General features: G+C 39.7%; 2 protein-coding genes and 1 long non-coding RNA gene across 3 annotated transcripts; all 3 read right to left on the reverse strand.

Moving 5' to 3' along the window:
• Positions 1-4,477: 4,477 nt before the first annotated feature.
• LOC145442294 (uncharacterized) lies at positions 4,478-7,673 on the reverse strand. The gene is made up of 3 exons (XR_013916015.1): positions 7,513-7,673; positions 7,269-7,448; positions 4,478-4,632 (listed from the first exon to the last, which is right to left on the reverse strand). It is a non-coding gene; the product is annotated as an uncharacterized LOC145442294 (long non-coding RNA).
• A 9,907-nt stretch (positions 7,674-17,580) lies between these two features.
• Positions 17,581-20,423, reverse strand: LOC145443031 (uncharacterized). Its single transcript, XM_080321012.1, has 5 exons — positions 20,364-20,423; positions 19,715-19,824; positions 19,527-19,644; positions 18,582-18,733; positions 17,581-17,790 (listed from the first exon to the last, which is right to left on the reverse strand). Exons 2-5 carry the CDS (start codon positions 19,770-19,772, stop codon positions 17,708-17,710), a joined length of 411 nt encoding a protein of 136 aa, XP_080177138.1. The 5' UTR covers positions 19,773-19,824; positions 20,364-20,423; the 3' UTR covers positions 17,581-17,707.
• Positions 20,424-21,591: 1,168 nt separating this feature from the next.
• Positions 21,592-26,841, reverse strand: LOC145443030 (uncharacterized). The gene is made up of 4 exons (XM_080321011.1): positions 26,611-26,841; positions 25,663-25,795; positions 24,101-24,276; positions 21,592-22,163 (listed from the first exon to the last, which is right to left on the reverse strand). Exons 1-4 carry the CDS (start codon positions 26,657-26,659, stop codon positions 22,030-22,032), a joined length of 492 nt encoding a protein of 163 aa, XP_080177137.1. The 5' UTR covers positions 26,660-26,841; the 3' UTR covers positions 21,592-22,029.
• Between the last annotated feature and the right edge of the window lie 610 nt (positions 26,842-27,451).

The following is a 27,451-nucleotide window of genomic DNA, read 5'->3' on the forward strand; positions in this document are numbered from 1 at the left end:
TCGTTTCCACCCAACATCCACATTTACTTATACAGTAGGCCTACATGGGTGTTATAACGGATGGAGCGTACCATACTACGTTACTCGCTGCCTACAGGTGGCGTTAGTAACATGGATAAAGGGACTACAGATGTAACTAATTAACATCAACAGGACCACCAAATTAACAATGGTTGCCATAACGACCTGCTGTGATCATGCGTAATTGCACAATAACACTGGTCAAAACATATTTTTAGGCAGACAAAGTAAGAGTGGTTTTGGGGGTTCTGAGGGGCACTGATTCCGAACATGACCTTGTTTTGGAGATAACCCATGGGGCTATTTTGACCAAAATCTCCCATTTTCGCTGTAATGGCTAGATATAAAATCGGCTCAGTCGCCCTATAAAGTTTAGAAATTCAATCTATTTGTTCTTTTTACACACAATAAAATAAATCACGTGATAAAATAAATCAAAATGCAGCAACAGCGTTATATTTAGGGGTATTAGATTTATCATAGTTATACACTTTCACGGATATCATTACCATAAATATACTCCAGTCATGTATTTACATAGATACTCAAATAACGTGGCATTAATTCAATCAGTTTTACGTCAACCAGCTTTTGTAAATTTGAAATAATCAGTTGAAATATAATATTATTCATTTATTATAAAGCACAATTGTTTTTTGTACGATTTTCGCCTGTAAGCAATTTAGTGCAGTTTTTCGAAAGGTTCCAGCAATGGTGCCATAATATATTCATTTCATCTGCCTTAATATCGTTCTGTTGTTGCTTTGATGTCTTTGTGGAACCTCTCAACTTGCTAATCAACAAGATCATCAGGAAATATATGAAGATGACTGAACAGGAAGTGAACTTTTATGCTTGTTCCAAGTTTTTCATATGCAGATACGAATTTTCGGACCAACTGTTTGTAGTTGAGTGTTTTGTGATCAGTGATCCTCTAAAAAGTTTTATTTACGACATCTTAGGATAAATGCCATGCAGTGAACTCCTTCCTAATATGAAATTGGAATCTTTCTTCCGTATTCGAATCGGAAATCTTTCAAAGATACCACATTTAAGCTTCTCGTTTGATAGGGAGACTATGGGTATACCCACTTTGTTGATTCAGAGGAAAATTATCCATTTACAAGTCAAAAAAATGAAATTCACATGAGTATTGTAGTTAAGCTTTTTCAGGACAAATTTTTATAGCTTTATACCCCTCTTTAATCTTGGTAGAATGACCAAGTCATACAGGGGAATATTTACTTCCGTTGTGCAAAAGTACAATTTTTAGGCTTGACAAACTGCTTTTTTGACAAACAAATATTTCGCACCAGGTCTTGTTAATATTGATAGAATGGCTGATAACGACAAGAGGGTTCTTCATAGTCAATTATTTATTTGTGCGCAGTATAAAATTAGAAAAAACTACGATTTTCTTCCGATCAAGTGAAATATTCAAGGGTAAATACAGTAATTTTGGGCTTTTTAGGGATATAAATATCTCCCGAACAAGAGCCAATCTGGAAAAACTAATGTGATATTCGTAATCAGCAACCTCGAAAACCCCAGAAACGACTCTCAGATGTTCTGCCATTTTTTCTTCATTTTGTTGACCAGTGTAATCTATCAGGGATATCTATAACTAGAGTAGTAGGATTAAGCCATTTCGATATGTACCAATTCTAATTGCCACGCTCATTTTCATGCCCTAATGGTACATTTTCTAAAAGTGACCTATGCTGGATTCGAACTAACTTTGGTCGGGTCGAATTTTACGACGATCACCGCTACTAGACTATCACGCAGATATGGTATACTCAGCTGTTTTGAGAATATAAACTCTCTCATAATACATTTAACGTCGGACTATGCGCGGTTTCAAGACGTCATTACAGAGGAATTGGAGCTAATTCGTAACATTATAAGCGTATAATTCGGGCGGGTATATATTAGCTAAGCTATAGTTTATATGCACTATCCGATAGCATATATTATGAAGTTTATGTAGCTAATCTGAAACGGAATTTCAGCGAGATAATCTGCTATGTGTATTTAGCACTAATGCGACTTGATAATATTAATGCGTACACTTTCGAGAAACAAGGACGTTTGTAACATTCAGAGTCTGCGTAAATTTCGCGCGATGTTTGTGTACTTCAGACTACGTATGTTCGCGATTCGCGAAGACTGCGGTAGCGCGTGGATAAATGCATCATCATTAATTAATTACTTGAATACGACTAGATAATATTGATCCCTACGCTTCCCAGAATTAAGATCAAGTACGCATGATTTTAAGTGTATTTAAGATTATCTATGTTCACGAGAACTCTGATATTGATTAGGTAGCGACATCTGCACTAATTAATTAATATATAATGCGATTCCGAGCGTAGAACTGGAAGTTCTAGATATCCCTGCAATCTATCAGCACTGGACCTTGTACAGAAAGCCTTTGCGATAATCTAGCCAGATTTTTATCCACTCTTTCGCGGTAACTCAGCACTCCGTGTGCTATGCAAGTCTTTCCCATGTCAAGGTATTACCTGATGTAAAATAACACGACACTGTAAATACATTGACTCCTGGCTCCCCCCTTGATATATAGATATATAGAATATGCACTGAAGTCTTAACTGCTAGCAGTTTAACACTTACATTCGACAAGTTAATCAATTGAAGGTGTGATTGTGCCAGCCCAGCCATTCGGAGGGCGTTGATATTGAGTATCGGTATGCCATTCAACTATCTATAGCACCGAGATAGCGCAGTGGTTTAATCCGCGGCTGCTGCACCACCTATGGGTTGCGGGTTCTAGACCTTCGAGTCCGGCCGAGTTGAACTTCAGAATTCCTATACCTAAGTGTTGGAGGTTTACCTATAGGCTTCTCCTCGCCACCTTATCCGCGTAAGCGGTGTCTTACAAAAAGCCTAGAAGTGAGCCGGGCTATAAGTCGGCAGTTACGAAATACAAACAAAGAATACCGGCTTGGTGTAAATGATCATAGTAGTCGACAAACACCATGAATACCACAGAAACAAACGGGCAGCACCGAGTATCATGACCATTGACCAAGCATCTGACTTCTTATCTGAATGCCTAGAGTGTGGTCGTCAATATGTTCTCTCCGAAAACAACTGTTACATTTTGGATATGTTATAGTATCAGGAGGCCTTCCACAATGTGCTCAGCAGTATGGGAAATTTGATACTGTGGAATAGGCTGCGGAATAGGCTATCTTAGATACGACGGATGCTTTCAGAGATGTTTTCTATCGACGGCACCTTCAGGCAGTAGGACGTCGGCAATATACAAGACAAACAGATGAGTGACATGCTTTCTCTCGTGTCCATCGAGTGTCCACTGTCCATTGACCGTACTCAATACTGGACACTTGGTGACAATACTAAATGCTCAATATAAATGCACACCAAATGAGCTGTCCAACAATGTCTCTGAACTCGCCGCAAGTTTAACAAGTATAGAGTAGAGACCAGTGGTTCCCAACCTTTTCTTAGACACGCCCCCCTTTGTGATAGTGAAAAATCTCGCGCCCCCTTATCGCCATATCACAAAATCCAACCGGAATGCTAGCAATCCCAACAGATTGTTTGATGGCATGGAAGGTTATGATTGTTGATGAGAGAATTCAAAAATATGCAATTCGGTCTATATATAGAGAAACACCAGTGAATTTGAGGTAAATCGCGCAGAGCGCGAAAAAATTCAGTTGACCACTTCTTCGTGCCCCCCTTCAGATGCTTTCACGCACTCCCAAGGGGGGCGCGCCCCCACGTTGGGAACCACTGTTATAGACCATATAGAGTTGAGTTTAGAGTGGATGCAACAGTAGAGTATATAATTTTTCCAGCTCCAGCCGTCGCCAATTTTCGTTCCTTCAAGACGTTGCTGCGGTGTGCGTCGGTAAATAGGCCTATGTCGACTAGGATGTTTGGCAAAAGATTCGGTGAGTAATGGATGTGCAATGGGCACATAGAATTACATCGATAAAAAGCAGTATAAGTCATACCAATGTATCACGCTGAGGAATTGTTTGACATGTGTAATGACAATCCGATTATTCGACAACAGTTTTTGTTCCAAGAAATTTGGCAAATATGAAATACGTATTAAACGGTTGCAGTGGTGCGGTTGCTACCTAAATGTAGACCTCTCGCGACTCATACTTTATGGAATCTTGTTCTGTATCGTATCAAATACATATATATTTCATGTTGACTTTGCCGTCTTGCACATGGGGGAGATAGCGTAGTGGTGAGCGTCGGCGCCATCTGTGCAGGCGGTTATTGATATGAACTACACAGGCGAACCTCTGCAGTCTGCATCCTATCTAGCTGAACTACGAAAACTAGGATTAGCGAGTCCCATCCATCTCTTCAATTACATACACCCCTGCTGTCAAGAACGAAGACAAATTAGTGACGCGTCACAATCTGCATTGAGGCAACAAACCAGGGGTGGCAGTGACACTGTAATCGTGATAATATCAAAACACATGCTGAATTCTGAATAATAAAAAAAGTTCCGGTTACACATTCGATCGAGACCGACATATGTTCACACATCTCTGCTTTGTTGGAGCGTATAGTCACTCGGTCCCATGATATCTGAAAATGAATTCACCAAAAATATTGAGCTGAAAATAGTGTTGGTAGTGTGGTGGTAATCAGCTAATCATATTGTGATTGTCGCCGCAGGAAGTGTTCATTTTATAGACTGGTGTCTAATTAATGAACGAGAAGGGTCGGGGCCAACGATAACACTGGACAACAATTTTGAACGAAAAATTTGTTGACTTTGATTTTGCACTTGGTTTAGGTAAATTTTGGCGTGCTGATTCCAAAAATGCCACTGGTTTTCTTCTATCACGTCAATTTTTTGCTTTGCGACATATGCCCAAAATATGCAAATTTTCACGAATTGTTCACGAATTTAGCCATATTACTTTTCCATTTCATATAAAAATCCACACTTTATCACATAATAAGTTATATAGTCAATGGCTCGATTGAATTATGTATGAAAAAGGTACTGGTATCGATCTAGGCCGATGTTTTCACCCATTTTTGGTTAGAGGATGCATTCATCCGAGGATATATTTCACACACATTGCACATGTAACCCTGATACACATGTGCCACTGCCATATCTTTATGACGGACAGCAGACATTCAAAAAAGCTAAAATAGCTAAATAATTTCCCTAGAAACCTTGATATAGTCAGAGATGGACAAGGAGAAAATGTCCTCCAACATCTGAAGATGATAGGGGTAATATACCGGAGTAGATTGGAACTTACATATGTTAGCTCACTATTGCTCGGGTATCAAACTAAACGACCTACACAACAGTGTTGGGATCAAGTCACTACTTTTGACTCGATTCAAGTCAAGTCAATCGATTTTCGAAGGTGACTCGAGTCAAGTCAAGTCACTCGATTTTCGGAGGTGACTCGAGTCAAGTCGAGTCAAGTCAAGTCAAGTCACGAGTCAAGTCACAATTCAAGTCAAGTCAAGTTGCGTTTTCGAAGTATGAAGCATGATTACGTCATTGTATTTTTCTAGCTGTCTGAATTACAGATTGAGTGGTCATTGATTCTGAAGCGAAGAACGAATACAGACTTAAATATACACGCAATAAGGCGCCGTATCCCCCACATATACGTAGAACTGCCAGCTAAAATAGAGAATAGAGAAACGAATTGATGAGATGCAATACATTACCCATTTACACGTATTGATATGACACAATTCGATTCTGCGCCAATGGTTGAGGAGTATGTAAACTATATATATTGAAATTTCCAGGGATATCTAGATATACCTGTAAAATTTCAATAAAACAAGAGGTTGGGTTAAGGTAAGAACAGAGAACAGAAATGGATATTTTCGTATTAAATGACTTTACTACTATAGTTTGCGACAACGTAAGCTGTAAGCTTCGATCACTTCGTTTGTGATCAATTTATTTGTGAGAGAACAATGAAAGCTCAGTAAAACGTACCATCATTAAATGATTGGTTGCTGTCACGGGTTCCAGCAGCTCTTCGCGAACAATCCGAAGATATGCAAGATACAGTGATTTTTATCGACACCGATAACTTGATGACTTGAAATTGACTCGTGAATTTTGCTCCGAGTCACCAGTCAATCCACATTTTTGATACGTCGAGTCAAGTCAAGTCAAGTCAAGTCAAGTCAAGTCAAGTCATTTTGGCAAAGTGACTCGAGTCAAGTCAAGTCATACGAAAAAGGTGACTCGAGTCTGACTCGAGTCAAGTCATGACTCGAGTCATCCCAACACTGCTACACAATCATAGGTTATTAGCCTAAATTTGGACCCTGAAACTCGTACTTTATTTGTCATGTAGAAGCAATATCAGTTCAAATCAACCAAATAAAGCCGTGCAAATTTTTATTTGAAGTCTATTGATTTATTTTCGACTGCTGATGGTTTTTGAAACGTTTTATTCAATAAACACAAAATAGTTTTGAGACAATGTGGTGGGTGCTTAACCCGAAAAATTGACGTGATAGAGAAAAAAGGAAGTCATATTTTAATTCAGCACCCAAAAGGTAGTCAAAATCAATTGTCTGATCAAAGTCAACAAAAATAGTGTTGACCAGTGTAAGTTATCGTAGGCCACGAAAGTGTTGTAAACTTCAGTTTATACGGTAAATTAAAATAGTAACTGTATAAATGGTAAATAGTATACCGGCTTATCTGATTCCCTAATTTCATCATTAAACCATAGCTCTGCGATGCACGAATTGAGTGGCCGCATATTGTGTTGGTACATCTATGACTATATACAGGGCTTGGAAAATATCACCAACAATGACGGTTCATCGAATTGATTTTACCGAAAAATGCATGGAGGTCAATTTACACACTTTACAACATCGGATCAGACCATTTTGAGCGGATTATAGGAATTGGACATGCAATGCGGAATGATTAGCAGACTCTGAACGAAACAAAGGGTCCGTGGGCGATAATAAAATCTATGACAAAAGATCCTTACCAGAGTTATGGATTTCGAATACAGCCAAGTCATTAAAATATAATAGCCATCGTAATGGAAAGTGATAACATTTCGCTGGTGGAAATATTTACTGCGCCTGCGCAATTTATTTTCTTGTTAGTTGGAATCCTAATTAAAATAGCACGTTCATTGCAACCATACGGAACGCCTGATGATCACACTAACGGAAGCAATCTAATTCCATCACGGTATACGTACATTTCGAAGATACATCTGTTGAAACCGGCATCATCGCACACCATAGCTCGTCTGAAAAAGTCCTTCATGTAATCACTATCATCCTTCTCTGAACGCAGACTTTCGTTGTCTGATGCATGGATGTCTTCGAGTTTCTTCTTCAGTGACTCAATACCGTTGCGACGTAGAATGTGCATCGATCTGTTCGAGTTAGCATTTTTGCACAATACATGTAGGATTAGATACAAGCAATAAAATTCCATACCTGCAATTGCAAGCTGCATTCAACAGAACCAGTAAAAGAACCATGTGGGCAGCACCACTCATTGTTTCCTTCTTTTAATTGATGTACTTGTAAAATGTATTCGCTGCTTGCAAAATCACGAGTACTCATCCCTATACCCCGCAGGACGCTTTTATGTACAGATTTTGGGAGCCAAATGAGGGCGTGTGATTAGACATATATAAACAGTAAAGGTGTATTTTTGTTGCGTAAACCAACACACATTCACCGCATTGGCGGAAGTTTGTCGCCATCCCTTTTAAACCCGAGTTTGTACTGCACCAACGTGAATGGCTACTGTATCGGTGTTATGAATGGGCTTAGGCCCATCTACCTACCGCGAAGGTATATTAAAAGTACGCTTTTAATTAGATCCGATTCAATGTCATTGTTAATAAGCCAACGCATGACATTACAATATGATATTAGTAAGAATGAACATATTCTCTATCGGTGCTCACACTCTCTGAGCTGATGATTAGAGCAAGTCTTGGCATTAAGCGACGATTGTAAACTCAAATATTTAGGAGCCCAAAGCCTGAAAATGCATAGGCCTGTTTAGGACAAATTTCATTATGTTTTAGTCGCAAAGATGCATCTTGCAATTCGATATTGCACCTCGGAGTATGCCTTATAGAGCCAATCTACTTTTTCAAAACCCATTTCCGTGAGAACTTTTCTAATCTTTTGTTTCTATTTCTATCTCTTATTTAAGTATGAAATCGCTACTTGTAGTGTTATAATTGAAGCGACATTGACGGCATTAAGTCCAGGCCCATTTGACTTGGTAACGATGACTATAATTTGACCACCTCTGGAGGTGTGCCTTGATCCAAGTAAGTAACGCAGAGTTAGAATTGTATGGTAGGTGGTAGCTATATGTTATTTTTGAAACACTTCAAATCAAGCCAAGCGAGTTCATAGTCAGTTTGTCCCTGTTTGACTTGTTCGAATACGCATTCGATCCGGGAAGTAAGCACCGGGAACTTTATTTTGGGGTGGTTCCTAACCATGACAATAGGTTACTATCCGCTGTGACGCAGATATAGACCGATACTACCACGAAGTTGTGACTGATACTATACTATCCTGATTTCATTAGAGTCGTGACTTCACATTGGAGAGGCGACGTAATTTCATCCATGAAAATATCTGGCCTGCCACAATTTTTGTCTGCCTCGACGTCGGGATAGGATAACTGCTCGCTTTTGACAGGTGTCATTACATTTCTGCACCCCTTAATAGCCCGAAACCACGTTTCCTTTCATGTTGCGCTGTGGCCTGCTCAGGACGACAAACATGACTTGAAATAGGACTAATTTTATCCCAAAGAAAACAGTATGGCAACAATATATAATGTCACTATATCACCAGAGGCATATGATTTCCGCATTTTCTCCGACGAAGTATATAGTTATATTCCTGAACGTTTTACAAGCGATCCGGGGAGCGTAACATCTCCAAATATCTCGGAAAAGGATCGGTTGACATGAGGCGGCTGATTTCCTGCTGTGCAAGATTAAAGATTTCTGTATCCGGTTCCAATATTCCCCGTCGAATATCGGATCGTATCGCATCCGTGATGTTAACCTAAACAAGTGAATTGTCAGTCAGTTTGACTGATTATCGAATGTCACATTCAATAGTCAGATTTATAGTCACATTGAATGAGAAAATCGATACATGAAACACAAAACATGATTATTTCTATGAGATTCATATTGAAATGAAGTCAATGAACCCGAATATTTTCGGTTGACACTCGTCAACTATAGTAGAGAATTGGAAAGAATATTGTATATAAACAATTCTATCGCAATGTTTTTCCAATTATCTACAGTTGCTGACGATTACCCCTGACGAGTGTCAACAGATAATATTCGGGCTCATTTCAGTTGTCGAGCATGTCCACATTCACATCGAAATACAAGCAATGTCTACTGAATCAAGACTATAGTCAGCCCTCAAGATTACCGGACTAAAATCTGACATACTGACCTCGCCTGCCGACACATTCAGCATTGATCTTTGTCGCTTCCTTTTATGTTATCATTTCTTAAATCCAGTGTGCATGCCTCTTATTTAATATACTGTACGCCATGTTAGGTGTCTGATTAAAATACTAGCCTACTCTAAGTCGTTTCGGTACCCTCCTATCTTTTAATCGTATCGCAATCTTGTGGGTGTATTGATTTGGTAAAATGATGATGATATGAATATACTTCTCAATTGTATATTGTTCTGTAGTTTTGTAGTTCCGAAGTTCTCTACTTCAAGAAGCTCTCATAAGAGTTACGAAAGATAGTTGAGGCACCTACCATAGGGATATACTATTTGAAGTTAACTTGTGCATTTCAGATATTCAGCGCCTGGACCAGTCCCCGATGTAAGATTTGTCGGCGAATATTTTGAGAAGTGTCTCCAAATTTTTCGACTGCACCGGTTGGAATTGAGCCAAATTTGGTTAGCATAGTTTCTGTAGACGACCTAACAATTCCATGGGGTGAAAAAAAAAATTTCACAATTATTCAGTATCATTTTATTTTTTAATATAATAAATCCAAATATTTCATATCTTGTAGCAATGCGGCTACTATTAGGAATTGAACCAAATTTGGTGTGCAGGGTTTTTATAGCCGACTTACAAGTTTTATCACGTAGCCAGTGAAATTTGAAAAAAAAGAAGATATTTTTCAAGACCCCTAGTGGTTATATGATTAGGATGCCGTCAAAATCGAAATCACAGGCGGCGTATGTGGCGCGTAAAGCTCGCATTAACATGGAGTATGTCAACTGTGTAGAATCATTGTACAAGATGTCTTTTTGCGGAATTGTTTGGGCGTGTCTTGAATGATCGATTGCAACCATTTGGATAGGAAAAGTATGATATCGTATGTGGATGTTTATTTATTACTCACTTTTTATCGTGGACAGCACTGTCTTTTGTTGTGGAATCATGTAGCCAGAACCTATTTTGTGAGGCTATAGTTTCCGCAGAACCATAAACTTCACTTCTTGGCTGAAGTAGCCACCGCGGAAGTAGTTTTCGTAAAATCCCACTATTTGCGTCCTTTGCACCTGATATAAAGCGACCAGGTGAACTTTTATTGACCGCGTTACCAGCTTATGACAACGAATTTGCCGGACTTTCAACTGCGGCCGAGCTTCGGAGCCTTGTCCACGTGACAAAGCTTTTTAATGGGCGTCCCTCATCGTCCTAATCCTCGGCGAATTTTGCAGAATCAGTCATTTCGAAACATTGAAATCTCTCTGATGGTGTCGGTTTATCCCAAGGTTCGCGAGGCGTATTTGCGATCTCTACATAGCGTTTCGGCGAGTGAACGCCGGCGATGATTGACCGCTAGCTCGAGCAAAAGAGGGCTAGCCACTAATTTTGTAGGGCGATAAAATGACATCTTGATACTGGCGGGTTTTCGAGGCTCAAAATGAAATAGCGAACTAACATAAATATTGCAATTCGCTGCAATTAGAGAGCGAAATATTCTTAATAGTGAATCACAAAATTGTACAAGTAAAACGGTACTAATTGTAGCGCCTTAGCATATGTCCAACAGTGTCCAAATGACGGGCAGGATACAAAGATAACTAATTTGTAACAGAAAATAATGTGGCCAAGAGATAATGATAATGATTGATACCATCGTCAACAATATCAATACTAGTATCATTTACAACGCCATCATATATATGCGTAACAAATCGTATTGCGTTTTCAAAAGTATAGGAATTATTTTTATTTATATGAATACATTATACAATTAAATGTCAAAATATCGCATATTTCATCGATTTCCGCCATAACGTAGGTCGTAGGACATAAATCAGGTTAATAGAAATTTATGATAATATACCTTTTACTTTCACACCCATTGCAATCGACGACAACGATTCAAATACACAAATTCCTAAGGGATATATATCCCAGCAATGCCGTGGTGTTTTCGTGCACCACTTCAAGAAGACACAAAAGGCTTTACAGGTGAATAAAACTACATCCCTGGGATATATCTCCACAAGGATTGGTGTATTCGACTCGTTTTCAAACACTGGAATGGGTTCGAAAGCAACACTTGCTACCAAAAAGTAATAATGATGCTGGTCTGATTTTAACTTAAGGAAATGGTGAAAATTTAGTCGATAAGCTATTTTCCACCCATCTATTTACAGTGTACGCTACTCGTGAACCAAAATCATGCTTTGAACTAATCTAACATTCAATACTTGGGGTTTCTCCTTTGTCGAGCTCGATGAGCATCCGGCCACAGTATTCTTCGACAGCCTGCTAATTTGTAATCCTGCGGACTGCTACACGGATCCTTGTTGCTTGATTCTTTTCGATACCCAGTGATTTTGCTGCGACTAACATGCTTAACTAAAGATAACTGTAGAATCGCTTACGTTGTCTATCGTAAGAAATGTATTCATGATGCTATCGTTCGATCCTTATGCTCTAACGCTAACCCAATGCGCCAACTGTAACTTTATGATTGATATACATTTTATATGGGATGTCCCGCTTTCGTAGTCCTGTTGCAGGTCTGTGTGTTTTGAAATGTTAAATTGATTCGTTAGCTTCAAGTATCAGATACTTGGACAACCAGCTACTCCCCGATTTCGGTTTGTTTCGAGGTATTCATGATGTTTGTCGATTCTATGGTCATTTACAGTACGCCAATTTTTTCATTTTGATTTCGTAGCCGCCAGACTTGAAGCATGGCATCCTCCAGGCTTTTATAAGACACCACTTACAAGGATGAGATAGCGAGGAGGAGCCTATAGATAAATCTCCAACTCTTAGGTAGGAATTCTGGAGTCACACTCGAAGCCGCAACCCGTGGGAGTTGCCGCTGTGGATTATACCCATACGCCATCTCGCCTAATCGTTTCATTAGATTAATTAGAGCGAAATGTCCGTACTCTAACTCTAATCCACTTAGGGAAATGTTTCTATGCTCTAGTTTTATTTCTAATATAATTTCTGTTTTTTCTAAAAATGGTAGAAAATAACTGTATACTGCGAAACGATTCAAGCTGGCTGTACAGACATTTGTCATGGTTATGAAAATGAACTGTAGTTGATTCAATGTCTAAGTTTTCGCGAATTTCTTTTCCGATTATAATTCTTTTCTAATCGTATTTGGAAAATCTGTCCAAGCAAAAACAAAAGCATGCACTTTTAAAATAAACTTCTATAAATTGTATATCGGTTAATTTAGTTAGGCATAACTAATATTCCCCACGTCTATTATATTTTGTGGCATAGTTAAAGGTCAATCACAGCCGCAAGAAAGCTACCTTGGAGCCGCATGCGGCTCCGAGAGCTACGGTTGGGAATCACTCTTCCTGATCATGTTAACATATAATGCAAAGCCCTTTAATTGAATGCGACAATGTTCCAAACAAGAGTGAATCGTCTGACGGATATCGACCATGAAACGCAATATTCCGTTTGTTTCCGACATGGAGTGCGAATATCACAAGTTTGAGTGGATTATATGAAGTCGAAATGCTATGTTTCCCAACGACACTTTGCGGCAGCAAACAAGAGTTTTTTTGTTCTTTGTTCTTAATGAAAATCAAAAAGCAGTTTGCTATCACGTCGCTACTTCTTCTCTCTCAATACTTTCAATTTTATTATGTCAAGTGAAAGGGGCAAAAAATCGTCACCGATATCTCCAGATGCTTGTACTTAATGCCTAAACTGAGCTCACAGTACCTCCACGACCGTATTTATTGAAGTTTTAGAATTACATGTCAAAATATGCTAATACACATCCGAACACGATAGGGAATTTAGATGGCGTAAAGTGCCGTGCTCATTACCATTTCCACGAAAGATTGGGGCGTGCAAAGGAATTGCTGTGAAATTTCGCTCAACTTAATTTTGTCATAAATCCGCAGGAACTAGAATTGATGAATTCATTACAGCAGAAAGACTGCTAATTAGCGCGAATATTATCCGCCCGGGTTCAGGCTCTACAATGCCCGGTGCCTGTTTTTTTTTGACCGCGTGGCCAAATCACTAAATGGATGGTTAGATATTCGCGAAAAACATTTCCATAGCTACAAAAGAGGTTGACATTTTGAAATATGAGAGTCAATCCAAAAGTATATCCGAATCTATTGTGATACTAGCAGGAATTTCCTCGTCCATTATTGTGGTATGTATTATGTCCTCCGTCGTCATTGTACGAGCGGCAACAGGTTTATAATGCTGCAGTCGGGACAGGATGTATCGTTTGTTGTGGTTATTATCGCGCTTCTGTATTTAGTTCACTATACGAAAAAGGGAATGCAATCCACACGTACAGATACACACAGCACAACGGAATTGGGTAAATCAGAGGACACGGAAGCTTCACTCATCTACCATACCATCACCTATTTTGTGGATTATATTTAACCCTGAATGCACTTTAGGTCAGGGGTGGCCAACCTTTTTAGCCAAATGCCCATCTGAGATTTATGAACCATTGCGCGGGCCACTTGAATGTTGATGGCCTTTTTGTAGTCGTCCATTAAGAGAGAATCGGATTAGGTAACGGTGAAAACAATACTTTTATTACTACGATATAAGAATTACTCCATTAAAACTCAGTGTACAGTCATGTCCTAGCTGCGCCAAGTGCGAAAATGTTTCAAAGTTAATCAATGATTTCGCTCAATAATAATGTTACTTGCGTATATTGCGGGTCGCCTCTGTATACCGATAGGCTCATTTAGCAAAGACTAGAATAACTAGATTATTCGGCGCCTGGACATATGAATATCAAAGATGTCGATGTCAATCATTTTGTGCAAAGGTTTCATCGCCGACGATCTTTCTGCGAGTGCAGACGCGAAGTCACATGTTGGACGACACGTTCTCTCATCAATGGTAATGTAGTTAGACTCAATTCCAGTGTTGGGATGACTCGAGTCACCTTTTTGGTATGACTTGACTTGACTCGAGTCACATTTGAAAATCGAGTGACTTGACTTGACTCGAGTCAAAATCTGCAATGACTCGAGATGACTCGTGACTCGAATGTAGGGACTTGATCCCAACACTGCAGTCAATTCTATAAACTGGGCGTATTTTGAATTTTCAGGAGGGGCTACCGATACTAAAAGCAAGAATTCGAATGACATTGAATCGCGTGAAGTCAAATAAATCTGCCTCGAAATATTTTACTTTATGTTGATATACGAATATCTTCGAAAAACGGGACTGCCCCCTGGCCACGCCAATGCGTCGGAACTGATATTTCAGTCATCAATTTCCCTTATTTCGCGGTCAGGCTAATCAAATTTTTGAGCGGCCCCACAATTTCACGATAAATTACATGGATAATTTATTTTTGATAATTAACCAATTTCGAGAATTTCCTCGCGGGCCACTCAAAACCTTCTCGCGGGCGACGGGTTGGCCACTCCTGCTTTAGGTTGTGACACGTACGACTCCACATGTTAGCTATTCGTATCGGGGGATGTTACCTTTACTGTCGACTATACTTGAACTATTAATTATGCAGGACACGAGTTATGCGTTGATATGGCTACTTGGAAAGTAGACGCTTAGCGAAAAGACTGTGTCCACACCATAAAGATGGTACAAGAAAATGAAACCTATCTCGGAAATATACAGCGGTATTTATGGTGCACAAGATTTTTATCCAAATGATGCTTGGCAAGCTAGAATGGGTACAGATGGAGTACAAAGAAACGTAGGTACAAGGGAATTTGAAGGCATGTCCGTAGTGATTTATAACAATGCTTCAAAGTTTAAACCATGAAACAATTATCACTGTCGCCTCTTCCGCAAATTAACCAGAAGAATTAAACCAGCGATTGTATATACAGAGAAAAAACGCCGATTGATGATTAAGATTGGCTGAAATTGACTCTAAATTGACGCACACAATTATGGAAAAGCTATTCAGTCCATAACAAGTCTGGTTGTGTATTCGATCGACTGCAAGCAACTGCAAAGCTGTGAAACAGTCGAACAAATGTTTCTAATCAAGTCATTACAGGCTGAAGACGACTGGATATTTAGCGACATATGGTTCAGGTTCAGACCGGAGCATGAACAAATTAAACAAAAATTTCGGCTCCATAACTTCCTCTCGTTGTTGATCCTTTCTCATGCGCCTATGGGGGGGGGGGGGAGCTGTCATGCGAAGCACAGGTGGTGTAGGTAAATATGGTAAAGCAGCAGCAGAATATCACCAATGCGAAAATGTCGGCCTAAAGGGGCTATCTAATGCCGTTACTATAGACTTATATAGAATCACTTATAGAGGTATTATGCACTGTTGGTGATAACAGTTCGTACTACCACCCAATAGCAAAAAAACCGCACCCAAACCACAAATGACATCAAATGTATTGGCGTATTGTGTATAGAGGCGTCAGAGTGATCAGTTTGCTACCAAACGTAAACGCCGTACATGTCTACTCAATTACAAGTATAAATAGCAATTATAAAGGCATGTTAAAATACTTCAAGCAGACGTAGAAAATGAAAGGTGTGAAAATACTCAAGTAAGTACTTTCAAAAAGTAGTTTTATTGAAGCGGTCTCATGCTTTTGCATATATCGGATATGCCTACTTTTAAAATAAGAGTCTGTATCTTTGCGACTAATGCGAAATTACTAATGGCCCTACATATAGGTTAAAACTTCGAAAATACATTCAGTTACCGTGATACACGGACTATTTTTAGCGGTTCTAATGACAAGTTCGCTCATAGTGGGTGGGTCGGTATCAGCGAACAGTGGTACCTAGCTGTTAAGACTTTGAAAGGTGATTATTGCTTGTCTCTGCAACCACATGTTATATAAGAAAGTCTAGTAATGGCTGAATCGTTCTTTTATCATCTATGAGAGAAAGCACCGCGTAGGGGGTTCGATACTTTGGTGCGGCTCTGCTCAGACGGGTCGGTTCTACGGAATATTTATTATAGTGCAGAACGAAATGGTCCACCATTTCCGGCGCTTCTCATTACGCACAGAGTCGTCCACTTATAGTCGTGATGCACACATGACATAAAACAATTTCTACTTTTCAACGGCGAAAGTGCAAGAAGTCAGCAGTTTTGCCTAAATATCTATGTAAGTAGAAGTGCAAGCTGCAAGTAATTTACAGCATAGCGACTTCAGATGTATGTGTGGATGTGGATGTAGGCAAAAAGTACTTTCGAGAAGTTCGATAGAGTAGAAGTACTTTGTTACTGACCACCTCTGATTGTGTACGGGGTTATTTACGTTAACTAGTGTGATGGTGGCAGCAGCTGAATTCTGAGCGCAGCTGCCTGAATACACTTCCTGCTATGGTGAAAATTTGCGGGGCATCACAACTGCACGATTTCACGCATGTGCTGTACTGCATGAAACAGTTGAAACAAGGAAACATGGATACATCCGCACCATTTCATTCACGGATGCGCTCCCTTTATCCGGACCTCACCACAACATCCTGTTTGACGGTACAAATAACATTGGGTGGTGCGCCAACTCACTCTGTCAATATCAAACATGACCGGGAGATATTGCATGATCGTACTACTTTTCTCTTCTACCCTGCTTCAATTATGCCAAGGGATTGTACTATCCAGGCAAAACCGCAAAATGCTCGAGGACCAGTTATTGCGACGTCCCGGCGTGCGTCAGGATTCGATGATGAGAAACGCCGTCTCTGATCGCGACTACTTCAACCAAAATTCCGTCGACGAAATAGAATTTGACGTCACCAGAAGTTACTTGAAAGAGATTCTAAAGTACATGTCGGACCACGATGAAATACTTTCCAGGGTGGACGGCCTTGATATCCTACTAGACAACGGTGTTGCTGAGAAAAATACAAAGGACAGCGAGGATAAATTCTTCGCGCGCGCCCACACTAAAGATTCTGATGAGGAGTTAGTTGACTTTCTGAATAATCAGAAGGACTTCAATTTGTTGGACTACTAATGCGATAATTTTGTATTCGTATCGTTTTCCACGGGAATCATATCCGGACATATAAAACGGGTACACACACAAATAAATACTAGATGTGCAAATGCGTGATTATTATGGTGAAAAGAGCAGGAGTTTCAGGCTTTTAGAATTGTGTAATAACAGCTCATTGTATAGAAAAGTCTGTATTTTCGCAGATATTCCCGCCTTTTTGTCACACCAACGATTCCGTGTCCAAATCCGGGTATGGTGGCGCCGGGTCGGTGTAGTTCGAATTTTCGTCAACCTTTCCAGTTGCTGAAACACAATATGAATGTGCTGTAATAAAGACAGAATTAACTCCTATACACTTTGTCCATATACCATAGCTCGTCTTCGAGCCAGAATTTTGGTGTTCGGGGGCGGAATCGAACACATTTCGGGCCTAAAAGGTCAATGTTAGCAGCCATTTTCAATTCTGTAATCTGTATTAATCGATTTGTTTATTGGCAGTCGTCATTAGACTTTATAATACCTCAATTTGCGCTGTTGGTGATTGTTTCATACAATTAGAATTAGTTGAGATGCTACGTAAGACCGATCTTGTCAGATTTCATGCATTAGGAGTCTACAAGAGTATCCCTTCAGGTGTTAACCAACTAAGCCCAACGGTGACTAGACTATAGTTGAGTACAAAGACATATATGAAGCGAAAGTATAATTTAAAGTATAAGAATGAAGGATAAACTATTTCGTTAATAAACATTGGTCTAATTCACTATTCCCTTACGATATACATACACCATAAATATTCTTCCTGGTTGAGATATTATTCACTCGTTAATTTGTTGCAAATTGAAGCAATGGTGGGATGAGACTTAGGGTTTGGATTTATGATGTCATTCCATATGGGCCAGGTTCATGAAATTTCCGCAAGTATTCAATACTAGTTTGGGTCTCGAATTGTGCTAAAATAAAGCTCCTGTGTCACCAACGCTTTGGGAAGAGTTTGGACGCAAACTTGCCGAGGTAGGGACTAGTTTGGGACCCACCTGCATTGACCGGCCGCAATTGTGTTCCTTGTAGTGTACCATTGCGTATAGGCCTACCTGACTCGGATTTGATGTAATCGGATTTCGTCAAATTCTTAGTGATGAGTTCGTCCGAGATTCCAAAGCACGCGCATCTGTTCTTGAACGCGAATGTGCAGCCTACGATAACGACGGACACATTAAGTATGATAATCCCAATCTCAGCCAATCTAAAAAAATATATGAAATCGCCTTAGCAAAGTACGGTAGTCATTGCAGTCTGTGGTAGGGATGGTGTGAACCCTTGAAAGGTTCAGGTTCGTGTGAACGGGAACCTTTTTGAAAGGTTCTGTGTGAACGCGAACGTGAACCTGTGACGTCACGTGACGTTATTTTGCTAGTTCCAACTCTACATTTTAGTGATGTGATATATTAACGTATGTCCAGTGTCCACGATACCTAGTGACGATTCAGATCACCTTATCATTATGCCACAATGCTGAAGTACATGCTGACTTCATAAACATCTCCAAATGTATCCACTGGGTCAATCAAGGAATATAATAATCCCATAAAATCCATATCTTGCGTCGCTTTGCCGAAGATTTCGACGAGAACAAGCAAGGGACTGTTAGCTTACGCCTTTGTGGTCCAAGCCAGACCGGATAATGTATTCAGGGTTTGACTATTGCTACATTTATATTGAGCGGAGTGCAAAACGGGTTTCCATTGTAGCCGCCCGGATCCGGAGGCTTGGGGATCTCCGGTTAAGAGAGCACGCAGGCGGCAAAAGGGGGAACTATGATTATTCTGACTCTGCTGCGATGGCTTTTGTACTTGACTGCCGCTTTTGAGCAATACATACTGTGAGTTTGCATTCGGCGAAACCTCTCATTTCAGTCTCGAACCTGAAAGACAGTGGCATCATCTTCTGTGAAGTAGATGGTTTATTGGAGGAACAAAAGGATCACCACGATTGGCGACTTTCGGACAATATTTCCGCTTCACGCAATCTATGCTTACAATATTTCCGATTGAAGTCTGATCACGAGGTTGGCCTCCTCCATTGTGCAGCATTGTTCATTGTCGCAACACCAGGGCGTGATTTCCGGACAGTCGGTGTGAGTCCCGCAAGTTGTTGCTGAAAATCAACCAACGACATATTTATCAGATCAAGTGTATTTGCCTTTTAAATGAGTGGTTATACTCACAGGATACTTGAGCTATAATATTTGATAGAAAAAATAACGTAACGCGGATGCTGTTCATCGTATTACATCACACCACAACACCAATGTAGATTTGTGAGTATATATTGAATCTAAAAGACAAGGTCGAAAACACGCTTAATCATCCCATCTTTTATATTTGCTGGGATGGGCAGAGGGTGGAGTGATTAAATTTAAATATATTTCAAACAAGTGAATGAAATTGAGATTACAATATGTTATTATTAAAAAAATATACTGTTCTTATTATCATTCATGAACGCAAAAGCAAGACCTCGAATTACACAAGGAATCATACGGCGGAATACACACCCAACTACTTCGTTTAACCTGCGCAATCAAGATATAAGGTCCTGGCTGCGTATCGTACTATGCGTATTACTTGGTTCTTACTATGTCATCTTGTCAAATCTTTTAGCAAGTCCCTCGCCCGCAAATGTTAGGTGCGGAGTAAGCAGATGTTGAAATTGATTAGAACCCTTCCAAGAGTCATTGCACATTGAACCATAAATTACAGTGTATAATAGTGCCTACAACGTCTCAAAGAACAGGCTAACATATATCCGCCAATTTTTCAGAACATAGGGTCATATCCTATCCTCCTCCTATATGCCTTATCGGGTGACCTTACCGTCCTATCTTCCACATCTGCCAGTTCACTAATATTGATTACACACGTCCATTGTATCATAACTACTCAAGGTTTTTAAGGACACGACTTTTATAGCTAAAGCCTCAGGTCAAATCAGTAAAGCATCGTTGACGTTAGGGTGCGTAAACATGTTTACACTTCTGTGCAAATAATAGGCTAATTTGAGCACTTTACTTACCAGTCTTCCATGATGGCCTGCAGCTTGAGGAATACCGAATTTTCGTTTGTTGTAAGACTTCACGTAGATGGCGAATGCATGTGGAATTCACGTATATAACAAAGTAGGCTAACAGAACTGATTATAGTTTATCTCCAAAGACAAACTGATGCTTGGAATGTATACTTGATAGACTGTCTGATACTTCAATGTAAACAGATTAGTTTTTGTAAACATTCTCTTTAACTGCGATGAGTACGTTTGCGTAATCCTACCCAGTGGTGAAATTGACATATCGACGTGTGGAATGGGAAATTGAGGAAACTTCCGTTAATGACTGATATCCCTGGTGAGAAATTACTGATCCCTTTTGGAATCAGGTAATCACCCAATATATAGTATACATACATTCATACACATATTGATGCGTACAAAATACATGCGGTGATACATCCAAGATATCACACATTGTGTTAACAGCTTTCAAAACCGATCGGCTCTAACATTGCGTTAGCGCTGCTTATCTGACCAGCTTGTATTCAAATCTCAATTTACATTGTAAGTACTTGAGTAATTAGCTCAAGCACGCAAATCTTAGTTGACTACTCCCACAAAGTAAAATGTACTTCGGCTCTGTCCTCTGCATTTTACGGACTTGATATATTCTCTCTCTATTGTCGGAATGGAGGTTCAATTTAAATATCAGAAATTGAACGCATGGAACACACATGATGACTTGAGGTTTTCCAGCAGAACGAATTTCGTTCTTGAAAATTCATCTGATAGTGCTTCGACTTGAGATAAATGTCACAGTTCATCGAGACGAAGGCGTTTTGCTTCACGCAGGACAACGTTTTGAAGTTTCGATGGCCAATCCACTCTAGGTAATCTAGGCGGTTCCGTTATTATTGGAAATCTGTTTTCATTACGCCCTCTTTAACTCGAACCATATCTGAAAAGTAGTATGCCCTTTACGACGCTGTGCTATCGTAAAAACGTAGCTTCAATATCAAAGAGGAATTTCCTCGCCCTATGGAAACGATGGGCATGTTCTGCGTCGGCACACCTACGTGTATTGTGTACGCTGTATGCATCTCTACAACTATGAAATAGGATATATGGCAAAATCCGTTGTATCATATCCAGTTATCTACACAATAAAAGATTCTGGAAATTTCATCATTATCACTTACATTAATGAAATACAGAAGCAGGTTTTCTTTCAACTAACCATTGCAGTGCATATGTGTAAATATAAAATTTGAAATACTGCCAAATGAGAACAGACGCGAAGACAGAGAGAGAGAGAAAGCGAGAGAAAGCGAGAGAGAAAGGAAATGAATAGCTACATGGCTAAAATATTAAGCGTGTAATTTACAATTCATTAAATATAAGTATTGCGAGTATCATATCTGAACGTACGATTAAGCACGGGTGTCTATTGACAAAGTTCCAACAAGTATCAACAACAGACGGAAACATAAAGTCTTATTTTTGAACTTCATGATTATTGACGGCAAAGGCATACGAAGGAGGGGGCACAGTGTCGGCTTCCTTGCGAGGAGAGTACGCGGGTGGCGAGTCGTCGTAATTCTGGACATGTCCTGGTAGAGGCATCGGCGCTGAAATTATGGTGAAAATATAAATAGAAAGCTACATATACGAGGCATGTTTCATCGTATATATATACGGGATAGAAACTCGAACCTATATCTCGCCAAAAATGTCCTTTTCTCTGCAGAAGTATTGTCAGCGTATACAGCAATAAATATATACATCTATATTGATTCTTAACAATGTCGGAAACAAGATGTCGAATAATCGGGCATCTAGCAATGCATCTAGTATTTTAAGAGAAAACGTCGAGCAATGGGCTTACATTGTAAGCCTTACATGCGATGATTCATCATTTGACTCGACGTGGTTGGCTAAAGGATAAGAGGACGTCAAGGTTAGGTAGAATAATACCGACAAAATCGAGAAAAATTCTCGAAGCTTATGTCTGTCTTACATTTGAATAAGGCGAATTGAGCTCACGCCTCTTTCCCAAATATCGCTTCGTTAGCTGTGTCTTGTGCTGTGATTAAGAGCCGAATAGGTCGATAAAAGCTGTAAAATGGACGCTGGGGTAGATCACTGAAGAGTGTGAACAAAATAATCCCACGGCGCGACTGCCATTTTATGTTTATCGTGAGTACAGCTCAATTTGCGAAAAATGATCGGAAAGCCAATTTCATCAACAGATTCCGAAAGAATAGATTTCAGCTGCAATTTTTGAATTGCAGCATTCCGTCGATCATTGTTTTATGTCTATTGTGAGTCAGTGTTGGGATGACTCGAGTCATGACTTGACTCGAGTCAGACTCGAGTCAACTTTTTCGTATGACTTGACTTGACTCGAGTCACTTTGCAAAAATGACTTGACTTGACTTGACTCGACGCTTAAAAAATGTGGATTGACTCGTGACTCGGAGCAAAATTTACGAGTCAATTTCAAGTCATCAATAAGCAAACAGTGTCGAATAAATCAAAGTATCCTGTGCACGTTCGGATTATTCGCGATACGACGCTGACACTTGTGAGAGCAACCAGTCAGTCATTCACTTATTGTACGTTTCACTGGTCCTCCATTGTTACATCACAAATAAATTGACCGCAAACGAAATGATCACGGCATACGTTGTCGTAGTAGTAGTAGTAGTAGTAGTAGTAGTAGTAGTAGTAGATTAATAGAAACGTATCTCTGTTTCTTAGTCGACTGAGCACTTACATTGAGCAGTACCCACCTTTACCAACCCTCCTCTATGATTTAAATCGAATGAATATGGTTTATACGTTCATATTCTCACGGATGTGCGTAGATGGGTGGTGTATAGTACCATATCAATTTGTTTAAACTTCTCGAAGCTTCGTATTCGATCCTCTATTCTGGCTGATAATAACAGACTGTAGCATGTAACTAGTTAATGACGTATTTTATTAGCAGTTCTACGTGTGCGCGTGCGATACATCGCCTTTTTGCTTGTATATTTAACTTTATATTCGTTATTTGATTCAAGCTAAATGGCCAATTAATCTCTTTCACGCAGCTGGCAAAATGTTACGACTATGAATCATCACTCATACGCCGAAGATTCAATTTGACTTGAATTGTGACTTGACTCGTGAGTTGACTTGACTTGACTCGACTTGACTCGAGTCACCTCCAAAAATCGAGTGACTTGACTTGACTCGAGTCACCTTCGAAAATTGATTGACTTGACTTGACTCGAGTCAAAATCTGCAATGACTCGAGATGACTCGTGACTCGAAGGTAGTGACTTGATCCCAACACTGTTGTGAGTACAGCTCACAGCTCCATCTTTGAAGACTCATCCGAAATCCAATTTCATGAACTGATTCCGAAAATACATATATTTAAGCTTCAATTTTCAACTTCAGTATTCAGACAAAGATAGCGCAATATACACCACAAGGCCATGGTTCTTCAACAGCTATACGAGCCGAAAACAACCCGTACCGGTGGCGCCGTAATTATTAGATCTCGCCAAATACTTACCGGCGGCTGGATAAGGCGGCGAAGAAGTCACGAATACACGATTGTTGGTGGCGCCGGCAGTACTTTGCGTGTTAGTGCGACGTCTCGCAACTCTACTGCGATACCTCGCATACGAAATGATACAACAAAGTATAATCAACGCACCAAACGACACTGGTATCCATATTGCAAGTTGTCTGTAGATAAATAACGAATGCGTTATAAAGGAATCGTGGGTTGAGCTCGACATTGATGACGCGTCATAGATATTCTGGACATATGTTGGTAGCCGTGCATCAAGTCCGCGGAAAATGCCAGTTTGGAACAGAAGTGGTCAAAGTATTCAGCGTTGCTATACAAGTATAAGGAGAAGTAATGCCGTGAGTATCCGACAAATTGCAAGTGGAAATACCAATATCAAAGACACGTCAAAACTACCGTCAAGTGAAAGTAAAAAACGAAGATCCGAGAAGTAGGGGAGATGTGGTACCGATGGATCAAAAATTGGAAAATAATCGCTGGCCCCAAAATGTTCAGCCGAAAACAACAGATCTTTTGCTGGCTCAGCACTTTGATACAAGTTCTACCTATCGCGCACATATACATGAATATCCGTCTTTTCAAAAAATATTTATGGACGTTTAAAATTTGTTGCTCGAGCGTGTCATCGGTCCCCACCCGGTGGGTCCAATGGCACACGACCCGGGGACCTATGACACATATACCCTGAAAAACTCAGATGTGACAACTTTTCTTGCTCAGTATTATAATCTAAGCTACAGCAAGCCGAAGAAGAATTTTCGGTCGCAACCGTCAAAAAATAGATTAAATATTGACTCAAATGTTGTCATAAAATCACGTTTCGATTTAGGCTCGGACTTATAAATTTGAGGGTACATACATATTGCCCGAAAATCGACAGTGTGTCTTCCAAAGACCTCGTTATAGCGATAAAACATCATATGCAATTATTACATAAAGATTTTCTGTACGTAGTCATGTTTCATTTGTTTCATGATTAGTATGTTTGATTATTTTGCTTGATTTGGCTATTGTATCATCGGTCCCCACCCTACTAATTTTGTACATGAATCGAAAAAAATTCCACTCAAGGAAAGTACTGAAAAAAATAATAGGTTCCATTATATAGCCTGATACAAGCCCTAGACTTCACAATAAAAATGATTGCTGGTTTGTTCGTATTGAAGGTTACAAAGAAAAATGTATATGTCGATCTAAATTTAGTTTACACCCCCCAAAACAAAAAAACATCTGTGAGAGACCCCATAGTACTTAAAACATCACCAGCACTTGAGTAAGAAGTGTACAGTAGTACAAGATGGCTTGAGTGCTAGGAAAAAAGTATAAGCACTTCGTTTCTGATCACATCCGCTAAGAAATAGGTCCAGAACACAGGGAATAAGCAATGAGTCCAGTTCATTAGTGTCCTACTACAGTTACGATTGCGAAACATACGTAATGTATCGAATTAACACACCAAGCAGAATGGATTGCTCAAATGCCCAATATCCAAGTACATGAATCAGTGCAGCTGCTATAGAACACAGATTTATTCTACCTACTTGGTCCTGTAAAATGATTCATAAAATTCGCAACACTCAGAACTCCCACAGCATTCGCCGAAGCAGCATCTCTGTCTTCTGAATAATGGGCCTCGAGAGCAATCGAATTCTGACTCGCATGATTGCGTAACAACTGTAACGATCAATTCGATACGTTGGAGCAGTTGTGCAAAGCAAAAATCTCCAACAATCATCAACATCAGTTTCGCTAGGCTTATTATACTTTGTTGACTACAAACTCAAACATTTAGAACTACAATGCGGGACTCAAAGACTCGCGACAATTTGCATCTACTGACTAACAAAAGAAAGTGTTAACATTTTCACACGCCAAAAGCGGGACCGCTGGTAAACTATAGTAGGGCCGGCGGAAAATACGTCTAAAATCGAGACTGTCCCACCTAAATCGCGACCCTTAGTAAGCCTTAGTATAGCACTGGAGAATTAATCCAACAATGGTAAAGAAAGATTGCGAATATTGATCGAGGTGTTGCGCAGCCATAGGGACCGAAACGAGTTCGATATTTTATTTTAAAGTGTGAGGGTGACATAACAAAATCACATTTTCCGCGCAAAAGTCAATAAATTCCTTTATAAATCATCCACATTCAAGATATTGAACCGCTCATGAAACACTCAAACTAATTTCAAAGTCGCAAGCATTCACAGTTCCGACCTTCGCTCCAATATGAAGGATTGTAAACCTATTCCAGTAATGTTTGTCGTTGCGAACCTATGTTAAGTATACCACAAGGGCCTATACAATATATATTGAGTCTTCCCCTGAGCGCTCACACAGCGTAGCAGCATATATTGCCATCGGAGACCTTATTGGCTTAGTAATGAATGCAACTTCTAATAACTTAATCATAATAATAAACAGCGGTTCATGCTCTTAGTTATAACGGATGAAACTCCTGATAATTACTATAAAGCTGTTCAACCTACCTAAGTCAATGACTCCAATCAAGCACAAGGTCGTTAATACCCGCCGCATGCTTCCGCATTCGTTCTGCTCTGATCACCAGTCAAAACTCTAGGCTACTAGAGTGAAATTCGTAATGTCATTGTATGAACAGACGAGGTGGCGTGATCTCGCTCTTTCAATTCTCAGAGAACATATACCTTCGCACAAAAGACTGTTTATTCTGGTTGTTTCATGGCCTTTACGTGTTGAAGTGGAGTGGAATAGCGTATGTGAGTTCATAAATATGTTCGTTATCACGGAAAATTAAATTCTCTGGCCTTGAATGGATGAGGGGGATTTAACAGGCGTTACGCGGTTTCCACACGACAATGTCTAAAATAGTGTGGTGAATATGTGCCATGTGATAAGCTTGAAGATATCGCTACACGCAACTGCACGCGTGACTCGTCACGATATAGAAAGCAGGAAGTATTTATTTACTCAATACAGGCATGCGAAGGATTTATATTGTGATAGGATATCAGTTTCAAATCCAAATCGATATCATGAAATCATTTCGCATCACGCCCAAATGCAATTCCCAATCTCCATTCAGTATTGGCTCAAATTCGTGCAATTTCAGAAAATCCACTTCGAAATACGTAGAATCAGTAATCCGAAGCCAAATTCAAATGAAGCAATAAGACGTGGAAAATGAATGTCAATGATGTTGATTCAGTGAATCTCATTGTTATTGACAGGGTTGCCATACCGTCCTCAACCGTAATGATCGCAATAGTCTCCAAATTACATATTTCACCCGGTGAAGACCTAAACAATGTACAATGCGATACACAAAACACATTACGATGTAATTACCTC

Source organism: Botryllus schlosseri, chromosome 7 (genome assembly GCF_051294905.1).
Source record: "Botryllus schlosseri isolate E-star chromosome 7, Bs_hap1, whole genome shotgun sequence".
Lineage (NCBI taxonomy): Eukaryota > Metazoa > Chordata > Ascidiacea > Stolidobranchia > Styelidae > Botryllus > Botryllus schlosseri.